The sequence below is a fragment of the Cornus florida genome, unplaced genomic scaffold (assembly GCF_030987335.1).
Source record: "Cornus florida cultivar Cherokee Brave unplaced genomic scaffold, ASM3098733v1 CherokeeBrave_3.0.0_Hap2_Chr07, whole genome shotgun sequence".
Lineage (NCBI taxonomy): Eukaryota > Viridiplantae > Streptophyta > Magnoliopsida > Cornales > Cornaceae > Cornus > Cornus florida.
In genome coordinates, this window is record NW_026775577.1 from 13,120,733 (window position 1) to 13,145,143 (window position 24,411).

General features: G+C 33.7%; 1 protein-coding gene across 1 annotated transcript; it reads left to right on the forward strand.

The window, feature by feature from the left end:
- Positions 1 to 249: 249 nt before the first annotated feature.
- LOC132316271 (uncharacterized) lies at positions 250 to 24,197 on the forward strand. Its single transcript, XM_059814779.1, has 5 exons — positions 250 to 437; positions 22,035 to 22,107; positions 22,195 to 22,296; positions 23,061 to 23,166; positions 24,013 to 24,197. The coding sequence occupies exons 1-5, from the start codon at positions 250 to 252 to the stop codon at positions 24,159 to 24,161; spliced, it is 618 nt and encodes a 205-aa protein (XP_059670762.1). The 3' UTR covers positions 24,162 to 24,197.
- The last annotated feature ends 214 nt before the right edge of the window (positions 24,198 to 24,411 follow it).

Consider the following 24,411-nt stretch of genomic DNA (forward strand, 5'->3'; position numbering starts at 1 on the left):
GGCTTCGTCGATCAAAATTAACTCAACGGCCGCCGGTTGCGGATCCTGTAGAGGTTCCGGCACAGCCTCGATCTCGGCTTCATCGTCAATCAGAATCACATCAACATCACCTGTGGATTTTCCGGCGGCACAGCTTCGTCCTCGAAAACAATCACATCGGCCGCCTCAGATCAAGGTGGTTGCGGATCCCGTGGATGTTCCGGCGGTTGTTGGGGAGCCAATGGAGGATGCGGCGGTGGTTGGGAGCCAATGGTAGCTGTGGAGGCTGTGGTAGCTGTGGGGTTGCTGTTGCGTGGAGGTGGCTATGGCGGTGGCGGTGGCGGTGGCGATGGCTTCGGTAGCGGATGTAGCATGAGCAAACGCATTCGCGGTTGGATCGCCCATGGGAAAAATTTAGGGTTTCTTTCAGAGGGCAGTATGGTTAGGGTTTCGGAGGGGTGAGAGAAAATGAAAAAGCTAGTAGCATCTCCTTTTACATACTCGCAGCGGGCTGGAAGACAAATGGCCCAACCCCGGGCCTGGCCCTAATTAAACGGGCTCACATGGGCTCAAATGGTTTTTTTTTTTTTTTTTGCCAAAACAACTTCGTTTTGGGAATTTGTCGTTTTTAAATTTGGCATTTTAAAATTGGTAAAACTCTATTTTAATTTATTTAATTATTAAAATACAACTCAACAAGACACTCTATCCGAAAGTATACCCTCCAAATGTTTCACTTTTGGTTTGAATGCCAATCATATTAACTAGCTTCATAGTCCAAAGTCACTTGAATCTACAGCTCCAAAGGATAAAAAAAAAAAAAAAAAAGTAATCAATAATGCACATTATGTCGTACTCTGTAGCATTTGAGTTTTCAAGTTTATGTCCACATTACATTTGTCACCTCATCGTAATAATTTTCTAAGTGACAAATCAATTAAGTCCCGACTTATCACCTAAAATAAGTTTTATAATTTTTTAAACTTAAAATAATAGATGCTCAAAGAGAAGAGGGGTGGCGCTCTCTCGGTCACATGTTGCAATGTAGACAAAAATCTCACTTAAAATTAATCATTAACATACTTGACATATAATTGAACTATGTTAGTATAGCATATCCTCATCCATCCAAAAAAAAAAAAAGAAAGTTAAAATAATCCCACTGAGAATTGAACCGCACGAAGTTGAAATAAGCCCAACTGAGAATGGGACTGTGTGAGCATATTTATATCGAAAATAAACAAATTAAGTCCATCATATTATAGAAGTAAAAAAGTAGCCAAATTATCAAGCAATTTTTGTTGAATATTAGTAAGAATGTACATTGGAAATATGAGGAAAATCACCTTGCATTTTTCTTGATTACAATTGAAAGAGAAATATGATACTTCTTGTTGATATCTTGCTCGTTGATAACTATACAACCGATGGTGCATGATTTAATTAAGTATAAGAAATATTATATTTAATTTCTTAAAACCAATTCTAATTAGACTAACTTATGAGTTAGGACTCAAATTTTGTAAAATACCCATTTATTTATAAGGGTTTCATAGAGTACATAAAAATGGCATTTAGAAAATGTTTTTTTTTTTTATATATATATATAATTTATTTATAAATTGTTTAACACATTTTGTTTGGCGTTTGAAGTACACAAGGATGAGCCTATAGAGTATAGACCATTCAATTCATAACATAAAATTGGGCTTCCTCAAGTCCCTCTCACATATGAGATAGAAAGTGTTGGAAATGGGGGCATTAAAAACATAAACTTTGGATGAGATTTGAAATAGATTCCGCTAATAATTTTTTGCGGATCTCTAGACGAGCGTTTTTCTCTCCGTAAGGAGATGAACGTAGTATATTTACTTTCTCAAATCCGTTTCTAGGTGAATGAGAAATTAGCTCCAAAGTGTGGTGTTTTGATAAGCTTAAATGGGTATGCAAAATGTGGGAAGTGTTTGTCCCACATGAAAAAAAAAATGTTGAAACAAATTGAAATTTAAATAAGCTGAGTTTAGGATTTGGGCTTGGGCTTGGGCCTAATTGTAAAGTCCAGATTATTCTTTTTTGGAATTTTGGATTGGGCCTAATTTTAGGCTGGGTTTATTTAAATGGGTTTCACAAATGAGTGGGTTTTTTGGGTGGTTGGTTTTTTGAATTAAAAAAACTACTTTTTAGTTTTTCTAAAAGGTTACACCTTCTAAATTAAAAAACCATATTTTAGTTTTTCTAAAGGGTTACACCTTTTAAATTAAAAAATCACTTTTTAGTTTTTTCAAAGGGTTACACCTTTTTCCGAACCATCATAACCCATAGTTGCTCCTAGTCTTTCCACTATTTGATTTCGCATTTAAATTCAAGTTGTTAATCATGGATTACTTGTAACTTGTGAATTTGTGCTTATCTTGCATTTTAGATCTTATTTGGTATACTTAAGACTGTATACTTGCTTTGTGTATTAGATCTTATTAGTATACTTGAAACTGTATACTTGTTTTGTGTATTTAGATCTCATTTAGTATACTTGAACTTGTAATCTTGGTTGTATATCTAAACCCTATTTAGTATACTTACGCATTGTATGTTTGATTTGTGCAATCGGATATCATTTTGTATACTTGTGTTGTGTATGCTTGTCTTATGCGTAATTCATTTAGCTTAGTATACTTGTGCCTGTATACTGGATTCATAAGTTTTTCATGTTAATTGTATATTTGTATATGCATGTTTAGACATTGCATAACTTGTTTAATATGGATTAGTATACTTGTAAATGTATGCTTCTATATCGTATAACATGTTTTAATATTGACTTGCATACTTGAGCATGTATATTTGTATGTCGTGGTTCAATTCAGTTACATGAGTAGCTTAGGATGCTCCCTGAGTCTAACCTTTGACATAGACGTTGGCATGAGCCCCTTTTAACATGTTTCACCTTAAGGTGATATAACTGTAAAATGTTAGGTCGATGCATGCTCATCTCCTACGAGTAGCTTTATGTTACTCACCCACGTTATGGGGACATTTTTCAGGTACAGGGACCTTGATTTGGGATGCACACTAAGCCATGGAAGTTTCGTAGACTTGAAATATCATTTTCATGAAAATGTTGGCATGAAATCCTTTTTGTAGCTTTATGTATCAAAATTTATACCTTTGATTCCATTTATGTAATGTGTACATAAGTATACTCTTTTCAATGTATTTGACATGTATAAGATGAGGCCGGAGGCCAATGACATGTATATTGCATCTTATGAAATTCTTGACTTCATGAAATATTATGAAAATAATGAAAAATCACAAGTCATTGTCTCACCATGGTTGCCTCGGGTGTGGGAATTCTGTTTTTATTCTTTCATAGGGTCTCATTAATTATGTTTGAAGTGTGGCCTAGGGCCAAACTGTAATTTTGAAATCATTTGTTAATTTTGGTTTCAAATTTCCCATTTCGCGTTCATTTTTGCCTTTTTGGCCGTTGAAGGGTTGGATTTTGTATCGGCTGTATTTTTAAGCCGTGGACCATTGTAGCACATCCTAATAGGTAAGTTACATTTGTGTGTATGATCGTTTTTAAGAAAAACTCTTTCTTTTGTGATTTGAGCCTCCTATGGACTCATTTTACAATTTTCTTATATAATCTGATTTTAAGGCATTCTGGGGTTTTCCTTCGCGAAATAAATTTCGTTCTTCACATAGTCACTTAGAAAACATGATTTGGGGGAGGGGGGTTTCTTCTTCGTGTTTTTCCAGAAAATGTTGTCTTGGTACCAGAAATCCCTCGCAAAGTTCAGCTTTTAGTTTTGCAATGTGGCAGCTTTTTAAGCCTCTGGACCAGATTTCTTGGGAGGGCATTTTGGGCATTTTATAGTGAGTATTTTTCATTTTCTCTTGCTCTATCGGGTAAAAAATTTGATTTCGGAAGGGGTTTCTTTTTCGTGTTTTTCTAGAAAAATTCATCTTCTAACCCGTTTTTGCTCTCAGATCAGGACAATCACTGTAGCAACTTTTGCCCTCTTGTCCAGTTCTGATCTAGGGGCATTTTAGAGATTTCATAGTGAGTTTTTTTCTTTTCCGATCGCATTTTTGGGTAGAAAATTCGATTTTAGGGGGAGTTTCTTCTTTGTGTTTTTTCAGAAAAATTCATTTCGGACCTCGTTTCGGCTCTCAGTTCTGGCTGAAATTTTCTCCTTCCTCGCATGTCATGGTGCATGCCATTGGGCGCCGAATGGGCCGCTGGGCGCACATGGGGCATGCCATGGCCTTCGTCGGGCCGCCGCGACGTCTCAACTTCAAACCCTCGTTTCTCCCTCGTCTGGACTCGAAATCTAGTGAACTTTTTTTTGAACTTGACTAATTTTTTGTTGTCTTTCTAACGGTGTACTCGGTTGCACCTGGATCTTCCTGGATAATTACTGGTTTACCCTTTTTGCCTTAAGTGCTTGTTTTTCTTCGTCATGCCGTTTCTCCTTCGTTCGGACTTCGAGTCACAAGATTCTTGAGTCCACCTTGATTAGTTTTTCATTGTATTTCCAGCGGTGTGTTCAGTGGCACCTAAATCCATAGTTTTAGAAAATTACCATTTTGCCCCTGGGGGCTTATTTGTCATATTTTCGATCTTTAGCTTTTGCATCAGTTCTCATTGAGAACCACAACCTCATAGAAGGTCACTTTGACTTCTTAGAGTCTTGTTTTCTGTTTTTTCTTTCGCATTTCGGATCCGTTACAGGATAATCTTTTCGGTTCATCACTGACGCACTGGCCTAAAAACTAAGGTCGTCATAACAACCCCTTTTAACTAAGTAGCCGGGATTCTAGCCTCATCAAACACTGAACTTCTCGCGCCGAAAAGTAGAGGGCCCAAACTCTAGGTTAATAATTGAATGAAAAAAAAAAAAAAAAAAAAAAAAATTGATTGTAAAAGTAATAAAAAAGTGAAGACTTCTCCCAAAAGGTGAGAAGTAAGAAATGATTAGATGGAGGTTGTCTTGATTTGTAGCCTAGTTAATTTGAGCTTGTAAGTCTGTAGAGGTGTTTGAACGCCTAATGTGTAATACCCCTAGTTTTCAAAAGGATAAAATGGGAATGGGAATTTAATTTTCAATTTTGATTTGTATTTCATTTTTTTTTTAATTTAATAATTGGACTTAATTGTTATTTGTTTTGCTGAATTGCTTAATTATAATTTATGCGTTTAATTTAATTGTTGAATTGAAATTGTTTTAATTTAAATTATCTGATTAGTTTGTGGTTTTACTGTAATTGTTTTATTTGTGAGTTAATTTAATTATTTGATTAATTTATGGTTTAAATGGATTATTTGTTTTATTTGGTTTTATATATAGTGTAAATTTAGGGTTTTCTTTTGTGAGTTTTAGCCGTCACATGTTAGGATTGGAATTAGGGTTAGGGTTTTATAGACGGCTATATATATTTATGTTCTTTTACGTCTGTTAGGAAAAAAAACCCTATTCACGAAATAGTTTCTTTTAGAGGAAAACAGAGAGAGTCTCGGAATATAATCTGTAAGGCTAAAGGAGGAAGACTGGAGGAAGAACAGAGGGGCTGCTTCTGGATGGAACCAAGAAGCAATAGAGGAAGGGAACTGTGAGCAGAGCAGAGGGGAAACAGACTTAGAGAATTCTGAAACTTAAATTTAGAGACGACGCTTAAGGTTTCACACCGAAATCTAAAGGCAAGTTTCAGTCTATTCCTCTCCTGTAAACTTGTGTTCTGTGCATCTTATATAGACTCCAGGAACTTAATTAAACGTTTAAAAATGGACTTTATGCATGCTAGATGATTTCGGTAATCTGTTCTGTGTTTTTTTAACGTTCAAACTTATTCTTGCATAAGCTGTTATGTGTAGTTTAAGTTTTTGTCAATTGGTTCACACTGGAATAGGAGGAGTCTCTAGGGGTTTAAGAGCTTTAATGGAACCCTAATAATTTTAAAAAGGTTTGGAATAGGACACTGGACTTCGCCGGAATCACAGACGACAACCGGACGAAGCAGAACGAAGCAGTTAAAGCAGAGGAGGTTCTCAAAGAGAGAGAGCCGGCTCTAGGAAGCAAAGAGCCGGCTCGCCCTCTATTAGAGCCGGCTCCAAGGGCTATGGGAGCCGGCTCTATGCAGGTTAGAGCCTGCTCTACGTTTCTAAGAGCAGGCTCTATGATTCTATGTACTTACTGGAGTGGTTTGTGCATTGTTTGGCTCGTTGGTGATTTTTTTGAGCTGTGTTTGGGCTAGTCAGATGAAGTTATATATTAATTCATGAAATATTAGAGCCCTAGGATGCATTAATTCATTTATATGCTAATGTATTAAACGGTGGGAAAATCTAAGACAAGTCGCAGACTGTTTACGGACATAACGGATTGTAAAGGTTTAATTGCTTAAACTGTGTCTAGCAATTAAAAGAGTTGGAACATGGATTCCAAACATTACACCATGTTATATTAGAGCCACTTCTAATAAATTAATGTCTTAGTACTCATGGAATTAACTGTAGGGAAGTATACAACGGTACAAAGTAAAATATGCGACTTTGTACGCTGCTAACGGATAGGAAGGACTAATTCGCTAAGTCTTGTTTTAAAAATTTAACGGACCGTTGCATGGTGTCTAAACAGGATATTATGGTATATTAGAACTCATCATGAATAATTTATCCTAATATGCTAAGGGTTTTCACAGTGTGGGAGTTTTAAGTAATGACGCACATTGTTGGCGATTGTAAAGTATCTAGTTGTGTAAATTTAATTTAGCAACTTAGATGACTGGAGGATGGTTCTAAAATCTATGTTAGATACAGAATAGGGTCATGTATTTATTAGACCTTATTTGTGCATAGGTTGGATTTTAATTAAGGAACTAATAAATTAGGTTCCATTAATTAAATGGAGATTGTTATTTTAATGGTTAAACTGTTCTTTATGTTTCAGCAACTATTGGTTAGTACTGTGGATTTTTCTGAGTTATAGTTTGGCATTCTCAGCTTTATAATTGACTCTTACTATTGTTAATATTGTCAACTGCTGGACTGTACTATGGGTTAGTTAAAATTTAATTAAATGAATTAAATTGTCAATGACATCGATGGATACTGGATCTTAACTTGATGAATTATTAAACTTTGTCTCGTTAATTACATAGATGGATTCTGGATTGCAAGTTGATGAACTGTTTAAACTTTGTATATCAACTATTTGGATTACATGGGTATGATTTGATGAACTGTTGAAAATGTTGCACCATTCAAGGATCATTTGCATTATATGTACCGGTATGGGACGGTGACATATCAGGGATGGATTAGATCAAAAAGCTAAGTCATACCCCTTCATACATAAGGAATGGATTAACTAAAACAGTTAAATCCTACATGGATGCATGTCCTGTCAACTAAAACAGTTGAACGACATAATGGATATTTGTTTTATCTTTCTGCACTATGAAGGAATTTATATATATATTTATGGTACCGTGATACGAGCTTGAGTCTCCTGATCACAGTTAGGGTGCGTATATCGCAAAGGTTGAGTAGCTGGATATAACTAATGTTCCCTGGTAGGTCTAGGTACTTGGCCGCTGGAAAGCGTGTTTTATATGTCACCTTCTACCCAGGCTGAACTATGTTATAGGCTAGTGAGCATCCTATAGTGTGTATTTATATATCTATAGACTATTGTAGATATTGCCGAGTTATCTAGGATGTATCTGCGTATCGGGTTTATGTACGGATTGTAGTAGATTGGAACTTGTATGTCGGCCTGACCCACTCCTATTTTTCAGGTATTCGCCAGTTCTAGCTTAGAGTTTGATCGTGTTGATGCAGATACAGACACTCACTCTACCGGTTACATAGGATTTCCTTCATATTATGGTTTTGGATTTTAATTCTGTAAATTTATCTAAAGATTTGTATTTAGGGGTCCACCAGGTGGATTTCCGAGTTGTACGGATTTAAATTATATTAAATTATTATTTAAGGTGAGGGTTTTCATATTAGTTTTCTTTCTGTTTATTATTATTTAAATCTTACTTCAGTTTTATTCCTGCTTGTTTACATATTGATTGTTTGGTATCCCTCGGATCTGTGCTCGGACTTGATCACCCGTGGCTTTAGAAACGAGGGGTATCACATAATGCCTTAAAGCCGTCCGGTTTGGGAGTCATTGACCTAACGTTCGACCTCATGAATCGCTAGAAAGCTTAATAGATCAATATATTGCACTATGCTTCCATCTTCGATCTTAAAATAATAATAATAATAATAATAATAATAAAAAACACACCTAGAATAATAAGCTTTAATAAAAGGTCCACTCTTTGTCTTGATGATCGGTACTAGATTTGTGTGCTAGTTTGAGGGTAACGATGTGATCAATTCTTTAGTTGGCTTAGATGGCAACATATTTGGTGCCGGTCCACTCAAAAAGGATTTTAGAGTTATTTTGATATGCATGATCATTTTCTTAATGTGTGGAGGACCATACTTGCTTACTTGATATTGAGATTTTGGGAGATTGCTTAGAAATGGTTGAAAAATTGCATACTTGAGGTAGTTTTCTCCCAATGCTTATTTGCAATATTGGTGCCACTTTTGAAAGAATGGATTTAATGTTTGTGGGTATCATTTCTGGAAACCCTTACGAGACTTCACTCGTCCACTAAGGGTAACCTAGGGGTTTAAAACGCTTATTGCATATGCTAAATGCAATCGTGTTCCCTACGAAAGTGACGTTATCCATTTATTACTTTCTAGTTTATAGTTAGTAAGTTGTTCATTTCATTCCTTTATTTTCTAGTTTATTGCTAGGGACTAGCAATAACTAAGTTTGGGGATGTGATGAACGCTGAAAAGTGCGCATTTAAACCCCTTAAGCTTAAATATTCTAGGATCTTTATCTATTTTATTTTTTCGTTTTAGACTAATTTCGTGTTATTTCCTTTTTTAGGTCAATAAAGTTAAAACGAGCTAAAAATAGTGTCTTAAGGACTTTTTGGAGTTAAACTAAGTCTTCGTGAGGATTTGGAGCAAAAAGAAGCTGATTTGGAATAAAAGGAAGCTATTGCTGAAAAACTGCCAAGTTGGATAGATCCAACTTTTTCTGAGATCGATCGAAGGTGGATCGATCGAACTTTTCTAAGATCGATCGAAGTTGGATCAATTGAACTTTTTCTGAGATCGATCGGACTGTTCGCGAAAGTTATTAAAAAGCAGATCTGAATCTCATCAACCAACTCGGGCAGAGCTTCAAATGGATGATTCTAGGGCCGAGTTCTCACATTTTTGGGCTCCCAAAGCCTTGTATATATGAGGGATTAAACCATTTTTGTTTGGAGATGGATATATTTTCATTGTAATTTCATTTTTTCTCTCTATAAAGTTAGAGATTAGGGTTAAAAGAAAAGGGGGAAGTGGAGGCACATCTCAAGACCCATCTCTAGATCTACTCTCTCTTTCTCTCTAGAGCTTCAAAGAAGAAGAAGAAGAAGAGGAAGAAAAAGATAGACCCATGTTTGGAGCTTGCCCTTGAGGGTTTCATGACCACATCCACCTCTTCCATGATTGGCTAGATCTACACTTAGGTTTTGGATGAGCCCTAAGTCTTGTGTAATCTAAACCCTTGTATTTCTATTTTTAGGGATCTAAATATATTATTGTGATTAGTGTTCTAGCCTTGTGAATTTCATGAATCTTGGTATATTTCTATGGTTTAATTTTTTCTATTAATTCTCTAGTTTATTTACATGTCTGTGTGATTAAATTGGAAATTATGTCTCACATGATTCATATGGTTTAATTCTTCCTATTGATTCTCTTTGTAATTACATGTTGTCTTATGTGTTTGGGAATTGATCTCTACAATAGTTTTTCTATATTAATTGTATGTCTATGTGTGGTTGATTGAGAATCTAGTGATAGCTAAACATGGATTTTCATTGAATGGGTTTGTCAATTAATTTGATGGATTATTCTTATACTTGATGGGTTGTTCTACAATTTAATTCATGCTTATAGGTAGGTAGACAATTTATACTTGATTTGATATTCCATGACTTATTATTACAAATTCCATGATTCTCTAAATTGATGTGTGCTACAATTGTGATTAATTTGATGGGTCATACTTAGAATTGATGGGTTGTGCTACACTTAGTTTAGGTAGACAATTCATTCTTTAATTTGATGGTCCATGCTTAATATTGCAATTGGTAGTCGCATTTTGTTCACAACAATGTATTCTTTATTAATGGAAAGCAAGCGGTTAATTACATGAGCTTAGTGGTGATTCCAACACCCTAAGTCCTCTCTTCATATCTTTTAAATCCCTATCTCTCACTAGTTTATTTTACTTGCATTTTATTTTTCCTTGTATCTTAATTTAATCAACCAATTTCTCTCTTTGCAATCATTTGGTACATTAGAGTCGAAGTTAAATTCCAACACGTATAATCCCTTGGGACAATCCCTACTCACTCTTGCTACGTTAGTAGTAGTGGCGGTAGTGGTTTTTATAAATTTAAATTTGACCTAAAAGGCTTTTCTTGAACAGCACATTCACTACATTATTTTGACGTATACAAGCGGCTTTTACTCGTCAGCAACATACACATTCCAATATAGGTTGATAAAACCATTCATGTACATCACAACAATACCATCACAAAACACAAAAGAAATAGCCAAAACCACCAGTTCACTTTATTAGAAACTTATCCAAACCATAAACTGTCAAACGAATAATCGTAAGATATTCTTTAACATACTAGTGTATGACAATTAAACAGTATTATTCTTTAATTACTACTTCCCCTCCTACTAGTAATGAAACTCATATTACTCTTAAAGGAACATTCAATCTTGAACTCCGGTATCCTCCATCTTGGATACTCAAGTATCTCTTCCGTCCTGATCTTCTTCGGGGTCTTCCTCTACATTTGTCACAGCATTGAGCACCACCGAAGTTGTGTTAGGTCCATAGTATGGTAGCCAATCTCTGTAATACTCCTAATTTTAAAAGGATAGTCTCGGTATTTATTTATTTGTTTTAATTGTATTTTTTAATTATTTAATTAATTATTTGACTAATTGCTTATGTGTTTAATTGAATTAGGTATTACTTGATTATTTGATTATGTGTGTATGTATTATTTGTATTTGTCTATGTGTTAATTGTTTAATTAGATTATGTGCTTAAATGGTGTTTTGATTAATTGTAAATTAAATGTTTTCTTTTCTTTTATTATTTTATTTTATTTTTCTTTTATGGTTATGGTTAGTAGTAATGGGCCAACCAATTGGGTCCCATGGACTACTTGGATAAGAAGTTGGATATGTATAGATTATTACCCATAGATAATGTATGTATATATATTATATACATATATAAAAAGGAAAGTAATTTATTAATTATTTCTATGGTAACTTGGGTAGTAATATTTAATCTGATGTATATGTTTTATATTTAAATAATAAAAATATACATAGATTTGATACGTGTTATGTTTTAAGTTATTTTATAATATTATGGTAACTTAAGTATTATTGGATAATCCATTAATAAATAATGGAATGTGTATAATTTATTTATTTAATAAACATATACATAAATTATATACGTAACATATTTTACTTACCTTTTTAATATATATATATATATATATATATATATATATATATAAAAGAGAAAGCAATTTATTAATTACTTTTATGGTAATTTGGGTAGTAATATTTAATCTGATGTATATGTTTATTTAAATAATAAAAATATACATAGATTTGATATGTGTTATGTTTTAAGTTACTTTATAATATTATGGTAACTTAAATATTATTGGATAATCCATTAATAAATAATGGAATGTATATAATTTATTTATTTAATAAACATATACATAAATTATATACGTAACATATTTTGCTTACCTTTTTAATATTTTTATTTTCATTTTTTTTTTTAGTTGACTTGGATTGGGAAAAGGGTTAGGGTTATTTTATTTAGCCTATAAATATATAGCTATAGGTTGTAAAAGGGGGTTAGAAATATTCACGTGATATATACTAGAGAGATAGTGTTAGAGAGGGAAGGAGGAAAATGAAGGAATGAGGAGAAAAATCGTGTAGAGAGAAGATCAAGGAAGAAGAAGTTTAACTTTCGATCCGAAAGTTTAAGGCAAGTTCTTCTTCTATCTCTTTCCCTTTGATTCGTGTTTCTGTACATGCCTAGGAAATTCCAGAATTTATTAAACACATAAAATTAAATAATTATGCATGTTTAATTGAGTTAGAACATAGGTTTTATGGAATTGGTTCATATCTGTTCTTGTGTTATGAATTAATAAAATGCATGATTTTGATTTGATTTCTTATGTGAATTTTTACATGTTTAAATTATGTATTTTTCATATCTGTGGAATGATGGAACGTATAAACATGCCTAGGATTCCTGAACATTAAATAGGAACTAGGTTTGGGTTTTAATAAATTTAAATAGACTCAATCATAATGATGCTTGCTATTTGAATGTTTTGAACAAACGAATGAATTTAATCTTTTAAAATATTTTAGCAATTGAGATTAAATGTGTAGGATGAATTGGATATAGAGAATTCTTATTTAACGGTATAATAAAATATCATCATGTATAAGATTCAGTTTGTGTAGGACATATGAAATAGGAAGTTTAAAGAAATAATAAGTCATTCCTATTATGTGATAACTTGATATCATATTTATCATAGTTATTTATGGAATGTTTGATGTATTTCCTTAATTGTTACATCAATTGTTGGATTGTGTGGTTTAATGCATCGGTATGGGACGGTGGCATTCTAGGGATGGATTAACTTATCAGTTAAGTCCTACCTATTTTATATAAGGGAATGGATTAACTAAAATGTTAAGTCCTACTTATATTTAAGTCAGGTCAACTGAACAAGTTGAATGACTTATGGAGGATTAATTTATTATATAAGGGAATGGATTAACTAAAATATTAAGTCCTACTTATATTCAAGTCAGGTCAGCTGAACAAGTTGAATGACTTATGGAGGATTAATTTATACTGGATAGGATGGTTACTAGATTATATATATATAAGTATGGTGGCATGATATGAGCTTGAGTCTCAGAATCAATGGTTAGGGCGCGTATATCGCCAGGGATGTGTAGCTAGATATAGTGTAGTTGTGTACCCTGGTAGGTCTAGGTACTCATGCCCACTATATGTGCGTTTTGCATGTTGCCTACTATTCAGGTTGAGACAACCCTATAGTCTAGTGAGGTTCCTTTAGTGTGTGTATATATATATACGGACTACTAGTTACTGTTGGATTGACTAGGATGTATACGTGTATTGGATCTCTGCTTGAACTGTAGTAGAGTAGAACTTGTTTGTGGGCCTGACCCACCATTATTTTTCAGGTGTTCATCACGAGTAGAGGTTGTTCGTGCTGAACGGGGATCAGTCTACTTCATTCTTCCGATGCTACATAGGAGTTCCTTTATGATTCAGTTTCCTGTTTTAGATTACTGTCATTTGTTTAGTTTGGATTTTCTAGGGGTCCACACAGTATGGATTCCCGAGTTGTATTTTGGAGGATCAGTTGTATCAAAAGAGTTTATTAATTAATGGAAATATATTATGAGGTTTATTATTAGATTATCATTTTAGTTTCTTGTCAGCATTTTATTTATTCTTCTTTATTCTTTTGTACTCTGTGTTCATTTATTATCAATTTGTTTTGATATCCTCGGGTATTCGGGCGTGGGCCTGGCCAACCCATATTCGGAAATTCGGGGGTATCACAGTTGGTATCAGAGCACTCCAGTTAGTCGTTCAACTTATTCAGCCGCACAAACTTACACATATAAGGAGGATTCTATTTTTTGTTATCCGTACCCTTATTCCAAATTAGGTAGGATTTAGTGTTTCGAGCTAATCCAAACCTAGTATGCCACCATCCCATATGGTGCATACAGTCCAAACATCCAGTAGTTGATAAAACACATAATCAATGCATATATCAACTGAAACATAATAAGCATAATTAGAAATATATAAATTAACACGCTTACTCTAGTAACTGATAAATCTAAATAATGAGATACATCAATTAATTCCACGACGAACATAAAATAAATAGATAAACTATCATGCTCATACTAAATCACCAATACTGAATTATCCAACACCTAAGAATGCATATAATCCATCTCCTCGTCCATTATTCCATGACAAGTATAATAACAACTATATTAATTATCATGCTTGTCTACTATTAACAGTACAAAATCAATCAAATTTCCATTCACAGAGAATGATTACACCAAGGGTCAGAAATCTTAAATCCTCCACAACTGAAGTAGTAAGAGTTTTATCGAGATTAACTACTGTTCAAGCTATAAACATCTACCAGTTTATTATGCATTAACCCACTATCTGAAATTTTAACAAGGCTTAAAACATTTCTAAACACTCCAATACAGTTTCTACCTGAATCTGAAAACCCCAAAATCCAAGTACCACAGCTAAACAGGTCGCAGAAACAACGAAAAACAAAAACAAAGTGAGAGAGCCTGCTCCCTCAAAGAGGGAGCTGCCTCTCATAAGCTTGGAGCCAGCTCCCCACAAGGGAGAGCCGCCTCCATGGCCCCTAGAGCCGGCTCCCTCTATGAGGGAGCTTGCTCTTTGCTTAAGTGTGATACCCCTCGATTCTAGAGCCACGGGTGATCAAGTCCGAGCACAGATCCGAGGAATACCAAACAATTAATATGTAAACAAGCAGGAATAAAATAAAAAAAACTGAATTAATAATAAAGAATTATGCGCTGAAAGAAACTAAAATAAAAATCCCCAAACTTTGAATAATAAATTAATATTATTTAAATCCTCCAAATCCGTACAACTCGGGAATCCATTTAGTGGACCCCTAATAATTCCAACTGATAAATAAGTTTACAAGAATAAAAATTCAAAACTAAAATAAGAAAAGAAATCCTATGTAGTCGGAAGAGTGAGTGACTGTATCTGCATCACCACGATCAAGCCCTAAGCCCGGTACTCACGAACACCTGAAAAATAAAGGTGGGTCAGGCCCACATGCAAGTTCCATTCTACTACCCTCCGTACATAAACCTGATACGCAGATACATCCTAGATAGCTCGGTAATATCTAAAATAGTCCATATATATATATACACACTAAAGGATGCTCACTAGCCTATAACACAGTTCAGCCTGAGTAGAAGGTGACATAGAAACACGCTTTCCAGCGGCCAAGTACCTAGACCTACCAAGGAACATCAACTATATCTAGCTATCCAACCTTTACGATATACGCATCCTAACCGAGATCAGGAGACTCAAGCTCGTATCACGGCACCATAAGTATATATATAAATTCCTTCCTAGTGCAGAAAGATAAAAACAAATAACCATTGTGTCATTCAACCGTTTTAGCTGACAGGACATGCATCCATGTAGGATTTAACTGTTTTAGTTAATCCATTCCTTATGTATGAATGGGTTGGAATTAACGTTTTGATCTAATCCGCCCCTCCGTATGTCACCGTCCCATACCGGTACATACATGCATATGATCCACAGATGATGCACATTCAAATGAACATCAAATATATCCAGAAACCAGCATAATAGAAAACAGATATTATTAAAATCTCATCATGCATCCAGTATATGATTATAATCATAAAACTTCCATTTAAATTGCTAAAGCATAATCAACAATTTAAATCATCCATATCCACATAATTGAATGAAAAGTAATTTTAGTAGTTCCTCAATTAACCTATATAGCATGACATAATAATATTCAGAATTTTAACCTGAACATATTACATTAAAATTCTCAACCAATACTTCCATTTTGGTTTATTTTAACTTACTAGAACTGCCTAACAATTTAAATCCTCCTCAATCTTTAACGGCATGCGACATAACATTTAAATTTCATTACGTCTAATTCATCCTCCAATAATCCCAGAGTATAACATAATGATACACAGAAAATATGAGCTAAGCACATTATATGAAATTCTAGACCAGTCCATTTAGATCACTAAATCAAAACTGGCAACAAAAGCTTATATAACTCCCGACAGCATGCAACTCAACATCTAAAGTTCATGTGGTCAATAACCATATCCTAAACCAATATTTTTGGTCTTTATTAAGTTATATACATCCGTTATATAACATCAAATAAGAAATTTCACAGTTTGTTTAGGTTGCAAAACAAATTAACAACTTCATCCTTCCTCCATCTTTAACAGTATGCATAATCACATGTTTATTTTTCATGATCCACCTTTTAAGGTTAGCACACTAGCTTATACTAATTGGTTTTAAGCTTCAATAGGTTAATTTTAAACCTTTAAAACCTCCCACAACTTTCCCAAAATCACATCCAAGTCCCTAAAACCCAGAAAACTGCCTGAAAACACCCCGTAGGTGTTAGCAACCAAGGGAGCCGGCTCTGGAAACCCTTGGAGCCGGCTCCTAAGCTTCTAGAGCCGGCTCTTCCTCATGAAGAGCCGGCTCTCTCTTCATGGGAGCCGGCTCCCATCATTAGGGAGCCGGCTCTCTCTCTGAGCTGTCTTTGCTTGCCTCTTCTTCGTCTGTTCATCCCCTTCACTTCCGACGAAGGTTCCAGTCACTGTCCCAATTGTTTTTAAACTTCTTAGGGTCTAATTTAAATCTAAAAAATCCTAGAAACTCCTCACATTCCATTAGGAAATAATTTACAGAAGTTTAATACATAATCCAAAACAGTTTATGCACGAACCGATTTCAGTTATTTAAAACCGGCAAAATTCTAAGTCTCTATCTGAATTGTTTTTTTTAAACTTCTTAGGGTCTAATTTAGATCCAAACAGTCCTAAAAACTCTTTAAAATCCCTTATGAATTGTTTGACAAAAGCTTAGCCACAATCGAAACAGTTAAGACCAAAATAGTTACAGTTTAAACAAAGGCACACTACAGATTACAGTTTGATTTAATCATGCATAACACATCCATTTTAATGTTTAATTAACTTCCTGGAGACCATTTAGAATGCACAGAACACAAGTTTACAGGAGAGGAATAGACTAAAACTTGCCTTAAGATTCCGGTTTGAAGCCTTCATCGCCTTTGCTAAATTCTGCAACGAACTGTAGACTACCTGCAACTCTCCCACTGTTCCAGTTTTATTCCACAAGCCATCGACTCTTTCTTCCTTGATCCCACCTTCAATCCATGGCTGCAATCCTAATTGATTCTCTCAATTTCTCTCTGTTTTCCCTCTTAAGAAACCTCTCTGTTTTTCCTCTCATAAACCCTTACGTGAATTGAGTTTTAATTTCCTCACCCTAGCAGACGTATAAGATTTATATATATACGTCCCAACCTTAAGTCAAATTATATAACCGTATAATTATAAGATTTACGTAAAACCTAATTTATGTCGGCAACTACATGAAAATAAAACCCTAAATCTAAACTATAAATACAACACACCTAAATTATATAAGCTACCAAAAATTACACGTCAATTAAGTCACTATTAATCAAAACTTTAAATTAACCAATAATTAAACTAAAAACAATTACAATGAATTTAAACAAACACAATTATCAATTAAGCAAATAAAAACCATTAAACACATAGCCAGATAAATCATATTTAAATGCATATAAATCAACTAATCAATAAAATGCACATAAAATCAATAAAGAAATTCCAGTTATATCCTTTTAAAAATTAGGGGTATTACATTAAGGGAGCCTGCTCCCCTCCAACGAAAGCCGGCTCTCCTTCTGTTCCTTCCTCTCTTTTAGGTCTGGCGATTTTCCGACGAACTGTCCTCCACTCCTAAGGTACCTAGGTGTTTAAACTAAATTCCAGTGTGATCAAGAGGCAATAAAATTCTTTATTTGTTCACCTACATCCATCGAAACACGAATTTTGTAACAAGAACTTAGAACGAGCAATTACTCATCATGAACACTCACCGTTTAAAACATTCAACTCTGTAATCCAGATTACTTCTAGTGTTTTCCCACGTGTTTTAGACTAATTAAAACCTATTTACATCAATTTACATGAATTCAATTATGTGTTACACAAGAAAACATTTAAAACGAGCAGTACACAACTTACGAATACAATCAGTTTTAAAACAACAAAGACATGAAAATTCAGTTTAATTTTAATCCTTATTGTTTTCCTGGAGTTGTATTAGACATGCAAAGAACACGAGCCAAAGGAAGAGAGTTAGGATTAAAACTTGCCTTTAGGTCTCAGTCTGAAACCTTGCACCGTCGTCTTCCTAAATACTCCGGCGAACTACTGTAATCCCTCCTCTGTTCTCTCTCTGCTTCCACAGACGTGAATAAGGTTCTAAAACCCTAGGCAGAACCTTAACACGTATATTTATAGGTTTACATAAAACCTAAGTTCAATTCAAACCCTACATTGAATCCTAGTCGGCCTATAGAAAACCTAATTTATAATCTACGTCGGCTACCAATATGTGGCTTCTAAAACAAAACCCTAAATTAAACGTTAACCAATCCCTATGTAAATCAATTAACGCATTAAAAGAAATAAAATACAAAAAATACAATTAAATAAAAAAAGTCATTTAAATAACATAATTCAAATAATTCACAATTAAGTCAAATATCGAACAAATAAACAATTTAAATTACAAAAAATGCAATTAAATAATTAACCAAAATACCAGGACTATCCTTGAACTATCTTTTTAAAATTAGGGGTATTACAGCCAAACATAAACTTTGTGCCTATTACTTGAAGAATACTTGAAGAAGACAACATATATTAAGAAAGATGAAGACTTTGTCATGGTTTTCCATAGACAATTATTTAGTATACGGTGGGTGAAATTTTTTGTTTTTTTGGGAAAACAGTTGAAAGTTTATTAATGGAAGAAGCTTAGATTTTTGCAAGAATTTTGGGCGGGGAATGTTTCAAGCATGAATTTAGGAGATGGTTGAAATTGAGATTTTAAATGCGGCAGCAATTACTGCCATTCGAGAATTCTGAAGAATAAGTTATGAAGTGATCATTTGATCATCTTTCTTCTCGATGAGATTGCTCCAAAATCGATTCTCTTAACATGGGTTTGTTTAAAGAAATGGAATTCCATATCTATTGTTGTTTTCTGATTACTCGTTTGTCAGGCTAATATTTCAGTTCACCACCTATTTGATACTTTGCCTCAGTATACATAATCCCCCTCTATTTCCATAATTCATGATGACTATTATTAATATATCATCATATAATTCTAATAATATCATTTTATTTTAGCACATATTGCACTGCACTTGGTGTTATTTATGTTTGTGGACAAATTACAAGATGTGTAAAGATATAGTAATAATTTAAAGAGGAGAACCAAATAAAATCCTGAGAATTCGGAGCGTAATCTAAGCTCACTCCCTGAGAACTCGATGAATGCAGATATAAAGAGTACTTCGGCAAGCATTCCACCCTATGAGGAGACACTTAATATAGACTCTGATTGTTCTTCCACTTGCGTTTCAAGGAGTGATATTGATAGCTAGTAAACGAGCACCTTGAAAGAGCCTCAAAAGAGGAACTTGTTAATTCTTTACTTGTTTTCTAGAATAAGAGTTCACGAAAAGCTCAAAGCTCACCCGATGAGGCAATGACGATAGAGAATGGTTGTTCTTCTTCTAGCGTTTCACCAGAGTCCGGGAACACCAGCTAATATATGAACAACATTTGGTAATAGAAAGAATGTGTCACTTTTTCCCTGTATTTTAAATTTGTAAGGTATAAATATAGATGTATAACTAATGAGATTGTGAATTTATTCGGCAGTTCCTGTTTCATAGATAAAACCAATTCTTAATTCCCCTTTCAAAGTCCCATTGTGATGAGTGGGTTCAAATATGTAAACCATTTAACAGCTCTTAAATATTAATTATTGTTACAAATAAATTCTTTGCTTTTTCGTCATTGGAAATTTGTTCTCAGGATTTTGGGTTGGACATAGCATATGTTTTGTTCTCTTTAATCTTAGTTTGTCAGAAAAGAAGTTTTATGCCTTTTTTGCACATTAAGGAATCACAATTTTCAATAGTGGAGCAATAAGAAGATTGTAATTTTCTCTATAAATGATGGTCGAAGCTAAAATTGATGTTTCCCTTCTCAACCCTCCCTCATGGAGAAAAAAAGTATATATATATATATATATATATTTGGATTTCTAGATTACCAACAGACACATTTTTAAAACCTTATAACAATTAAAGTATGCACACACCCAAAACAAAGACTGAGATTTTTTAATACAAAAGGTTAAGATAATTTGTACAAATGTATTTGAATTATTTTTGAAGTAGTGTATGCAATTAATATGTTCGCTACGAATATATTGGGATGTTATTTATAACTTATGAATGAAACTATTTAAGCAAAGGTTGTGCTGATTTATACAAATGTATTTGAATTATTTTTGAAGTAGTGTATGCAACTGCTATGTTCGGTATAAATATATTGGGATGTTATTTATAACTTATGAATGAAACTATTTAAGTAGTGATTGTGATGATTTGTACAAATTTATTTGAATTATTTTTGACGTAGTGTGTGCAACTACTATGTTTGGTATAAATATATTGGGATGCTATCTATAACTTATGAATGAAACTATTTAAGCAAAGGTTGGGCTGATTTACACAAATGTATTTGAATTATTTTTGAAGTAATGTATTTAACTGCTATATTCGGTACGAATATATTGGGATGTTATTTATAACTTATAAATAAAACTATTTAAGTAAAGGTTGGGCTGATTTGTACAAATATACTTGAATTAATTTTGAAGTAGTGTATGCAACTGTTATGTTTGGTTCAAATATATTGGGATGTTATTTATAACTTATGAATGAAACTATTTAAATAAAGGTTGGGATGATTTTTATAAATGTATTTGAATTATTTTTGAAGTAGTGTATGTAACTGCTATGTTTCGTACCAATATATTGGGATATTATTTATAACTTTTGAATAAAACTATTTAAGTAAAGGTTGGGATGATTTGTACAAATATATTTGCAAAAAGATACAAGTTCTAGAAAAATTGGAACAACGTTTAGATAACATGCACTTGAATTATTTGTTAAGTCGTATTTAGATAACACTTAAATTATTTTTGTAGTGTGGATGCAACTACTCTGTTCGATATGAATTTATTGGGATGTTATGTATAACTTAGGCATGCAACTATGAAATTATAGGTTTGGATGGTTTCTACAAATAAATTTGTATCAGCCTGTTTAAGTTCAAAAAGTTATGTTGTAAAACAATTTTACTTGAATTGATGAGTTGACTTAAAAGGAATCATTAAAATCAAGAGCAATAAACGGTATTATATGCCAAATGTATTGTGTTAATACGTCAATGCATTGCCTCATTTTAAATAGGTCAGTCACCTGCATTTGATCATCGAAAGAAAATATCTAAATTCAATAGTCGGTCAACTATTACATTTCCAAATATACTAAAATATACTCCCTCTGTCCCAAAAAAATGTCACAATTTCCTTTTTAGTCTGTCCCAAAATACTTGTCACTTACCTTTTTCAAACAATATATTTTACATCTTTCCATTTATGTCATTTCAGTTTAAAATTTCAAACTTCAATATTCAAAACTTAAAAAGGAAAAGTAATTACTTTCCAATGAGACAATGCATGTCCCGTATGTCACTTTAAAAATTTCAACTCCCCAAAAGTAACAACTAAACTGGGACGGAGGGAGTACATACCATATAAAACAACTCGCGCAGATTATGTCATCACAATATTGTTCTCAGCTACCTCGGTTTCATCGTTCAGAGGTTGCTTTGCTAGATTTTTTATTTTATTATTATTATTTTTTCATCTCCAATTTGTGATAAGATAATATAAGGCAAAATTTTGTTTGTATCACTGAACTATAATGTAGTGAAGTAATGTTACTTGGTTTGATGATTACAGGTTTACAATAAATGTTGGTCCTGTTTCAAGCATAGTTATTTCAAATAAATTGAATAATGTAAAGATCTTGGAGGTATTGCAGTTATATCTTTCCAAAAGATGTTATCCTCATTGTTTGTCATCCTTATATCAATTAATGCGGTGCTTTTCTGCTTAGTAGATTTTTCCAAATTTGGATGCTTGCACTGCTTTTGCATTTGTGTTTAATGGTGATACCACTCAGAAATATGTTGGTCCTAGAAGTCTGATGCAAGAAACACAAGTGAGTTCTTTTATCCCTTTGTTGCGTTCTCTTGTTTGTCTTTCTAGGAGTTCGTTAAGAGTTATCTTTTTGGCCTGGTTTTCTTTGCCCCGCTGTTAAAAGATATTGTTGCTTGGGCTGCAAGAAGACCAAGCTGTTTGACATGTGTAGTGGGTTTGAGTAGGGGCTGATCGAGCTTTTTTTGTTATACTAATAAACCAAGCTCAAGCCACATGTTCAAACTTATTTGATAAGAAAGTGAACGCAAGGAGAAAACAGGTTGGCTCATCAACAAGGGGGCATATATATACTTCAAAACACATAAAATATTTTTCAGAAAATGTTTTACGCTCAAACAAACGGAGCCTAAATCAAATTCTTAATGAACCAAGTACAAGCTTGAACTTGAGCTTGGCCTTCACTTGTTAGGTAAACCACTCAATCTCAAGCTATATGTGGAGCTGAGTTCAAACATTTTTGGCTGAACTCACTTCAAGTTTGAGTTGTGCTTGAATTTTACTAGATTCTGTTTACCCTACTACTCAGCTAGGATTTGTGCGATGTTATCTGACATTATTTCTTGTAGGCAATAGATTCTTTGGGTTTCTATTGCATTTTGTCTGGACAGCAGAATAAATTTAATGAGGTACTTTGTAACTGTGGATTACTACTTGCTAGGTGTTCCTGAGCGTTGTAACATATAAGAGTTCAGTGTTATTTATTTATTTATTTTCTTAACCTTTTCATTATTAGATGCACTTCTTATTTTGGTACTGTTTGTGCAGATAACCGGTTCACTTTTAGGCAATTTGCTTGATGTGGTTGAGGAGGTACAACTAGCACAATTGGAACTCCAAAATCTGATCCAGACAAGTTTTAATTCTTCATCTGGTAACGTAACTCCTCTTTATATGATTGCCTTTTTGGTCTACAGATGAAGCACTCATTTTAAATTTTTTAATGTTTGGTTCTAATCTGTGTCAGCCACAATTGAGATAATCGTTTACTGGTGCTAGACTGGGATATGATACCCTCCATAGAAGATCCATGCTATATGAGGAGATGTTTGTTTTTATTCAAATAAACCTGTCATGCATCTGCTTAAAATTTGAATTTGTTGTTACAGACTTGCAGTCATGTTTGACCTGGATAGTTCTTAAGCATATCATAATTATCTACTTTCATGTATGCATTATAAACAATGTTTCACTTACCAGGTCATGTAGTAGTGACCTTTAGCTGAAATCTCTCTCACGATAAAAATGGCCTAGCCTTGCATGTGTAATTACTAGTTCCATCAAATTTTCTGATGTTTTTAGAATAAACTAAATTCTCTAGTATATATTTATGATCATTCATCTTTTAATGGAACCGTAGGACTTTACCTGACAATTCAGTTTGAGTCTAATTCATTCTGAAAAAGGAAAAGTCTAAAAACCCCGACACTGGTAACCGACATAGAGAGAGTGGGGTGTGGAGTGGTGGGCCCAACACGCACCCCTCTCTATATGTTGGTGTCGCAAAGTCGGGAAGTGCAGCATTGTTCTTCTCAAAAGCATTAATAATTCGATTTTCATTCATTCTATAATTTGTGAATTATGATCACTCTTTTGCATCATAGAAATCAAATTCTACCCTATTTTTCTTTGATAATTTCTAGCTATAATTGAGGATCATTTTTTCAAATGTACATGGATGTGTATGATTAAATGACTTCCATGGTTTCTTAATTTGCAGTTGAGCAACTTGATTTGCAGCTCTGTTTCATCAATTTTCATAGTGGCAGGAAGGCTATGCTGATTCTTGACATGTCATGTTTGAATCGGTATAATTCTTTTCTTTTCTTTTTTTTATTCCATTTTTTTTTACCGAGTCTAGATGCCTAAGTAGGGACATAATCTGCATCATTGTGTTATGCCTAGATCATCAACCCTAGATTATATTCAAATGTTTTGGGCTAACCCTTAATTTCAGTCTTATCCATTCTCCTCCATGACCAAATTTAAGTTCAAGATCATGTTAAAGGAAGCCTGAAAATTGCAACTTTCTACATAAAGTTATCAAAGATTGTACCAAGTAGAACTTTTCCATATGGAGGTTTAGTTGCAAATTGCTTTCATGGCAGGGAAAGGATAG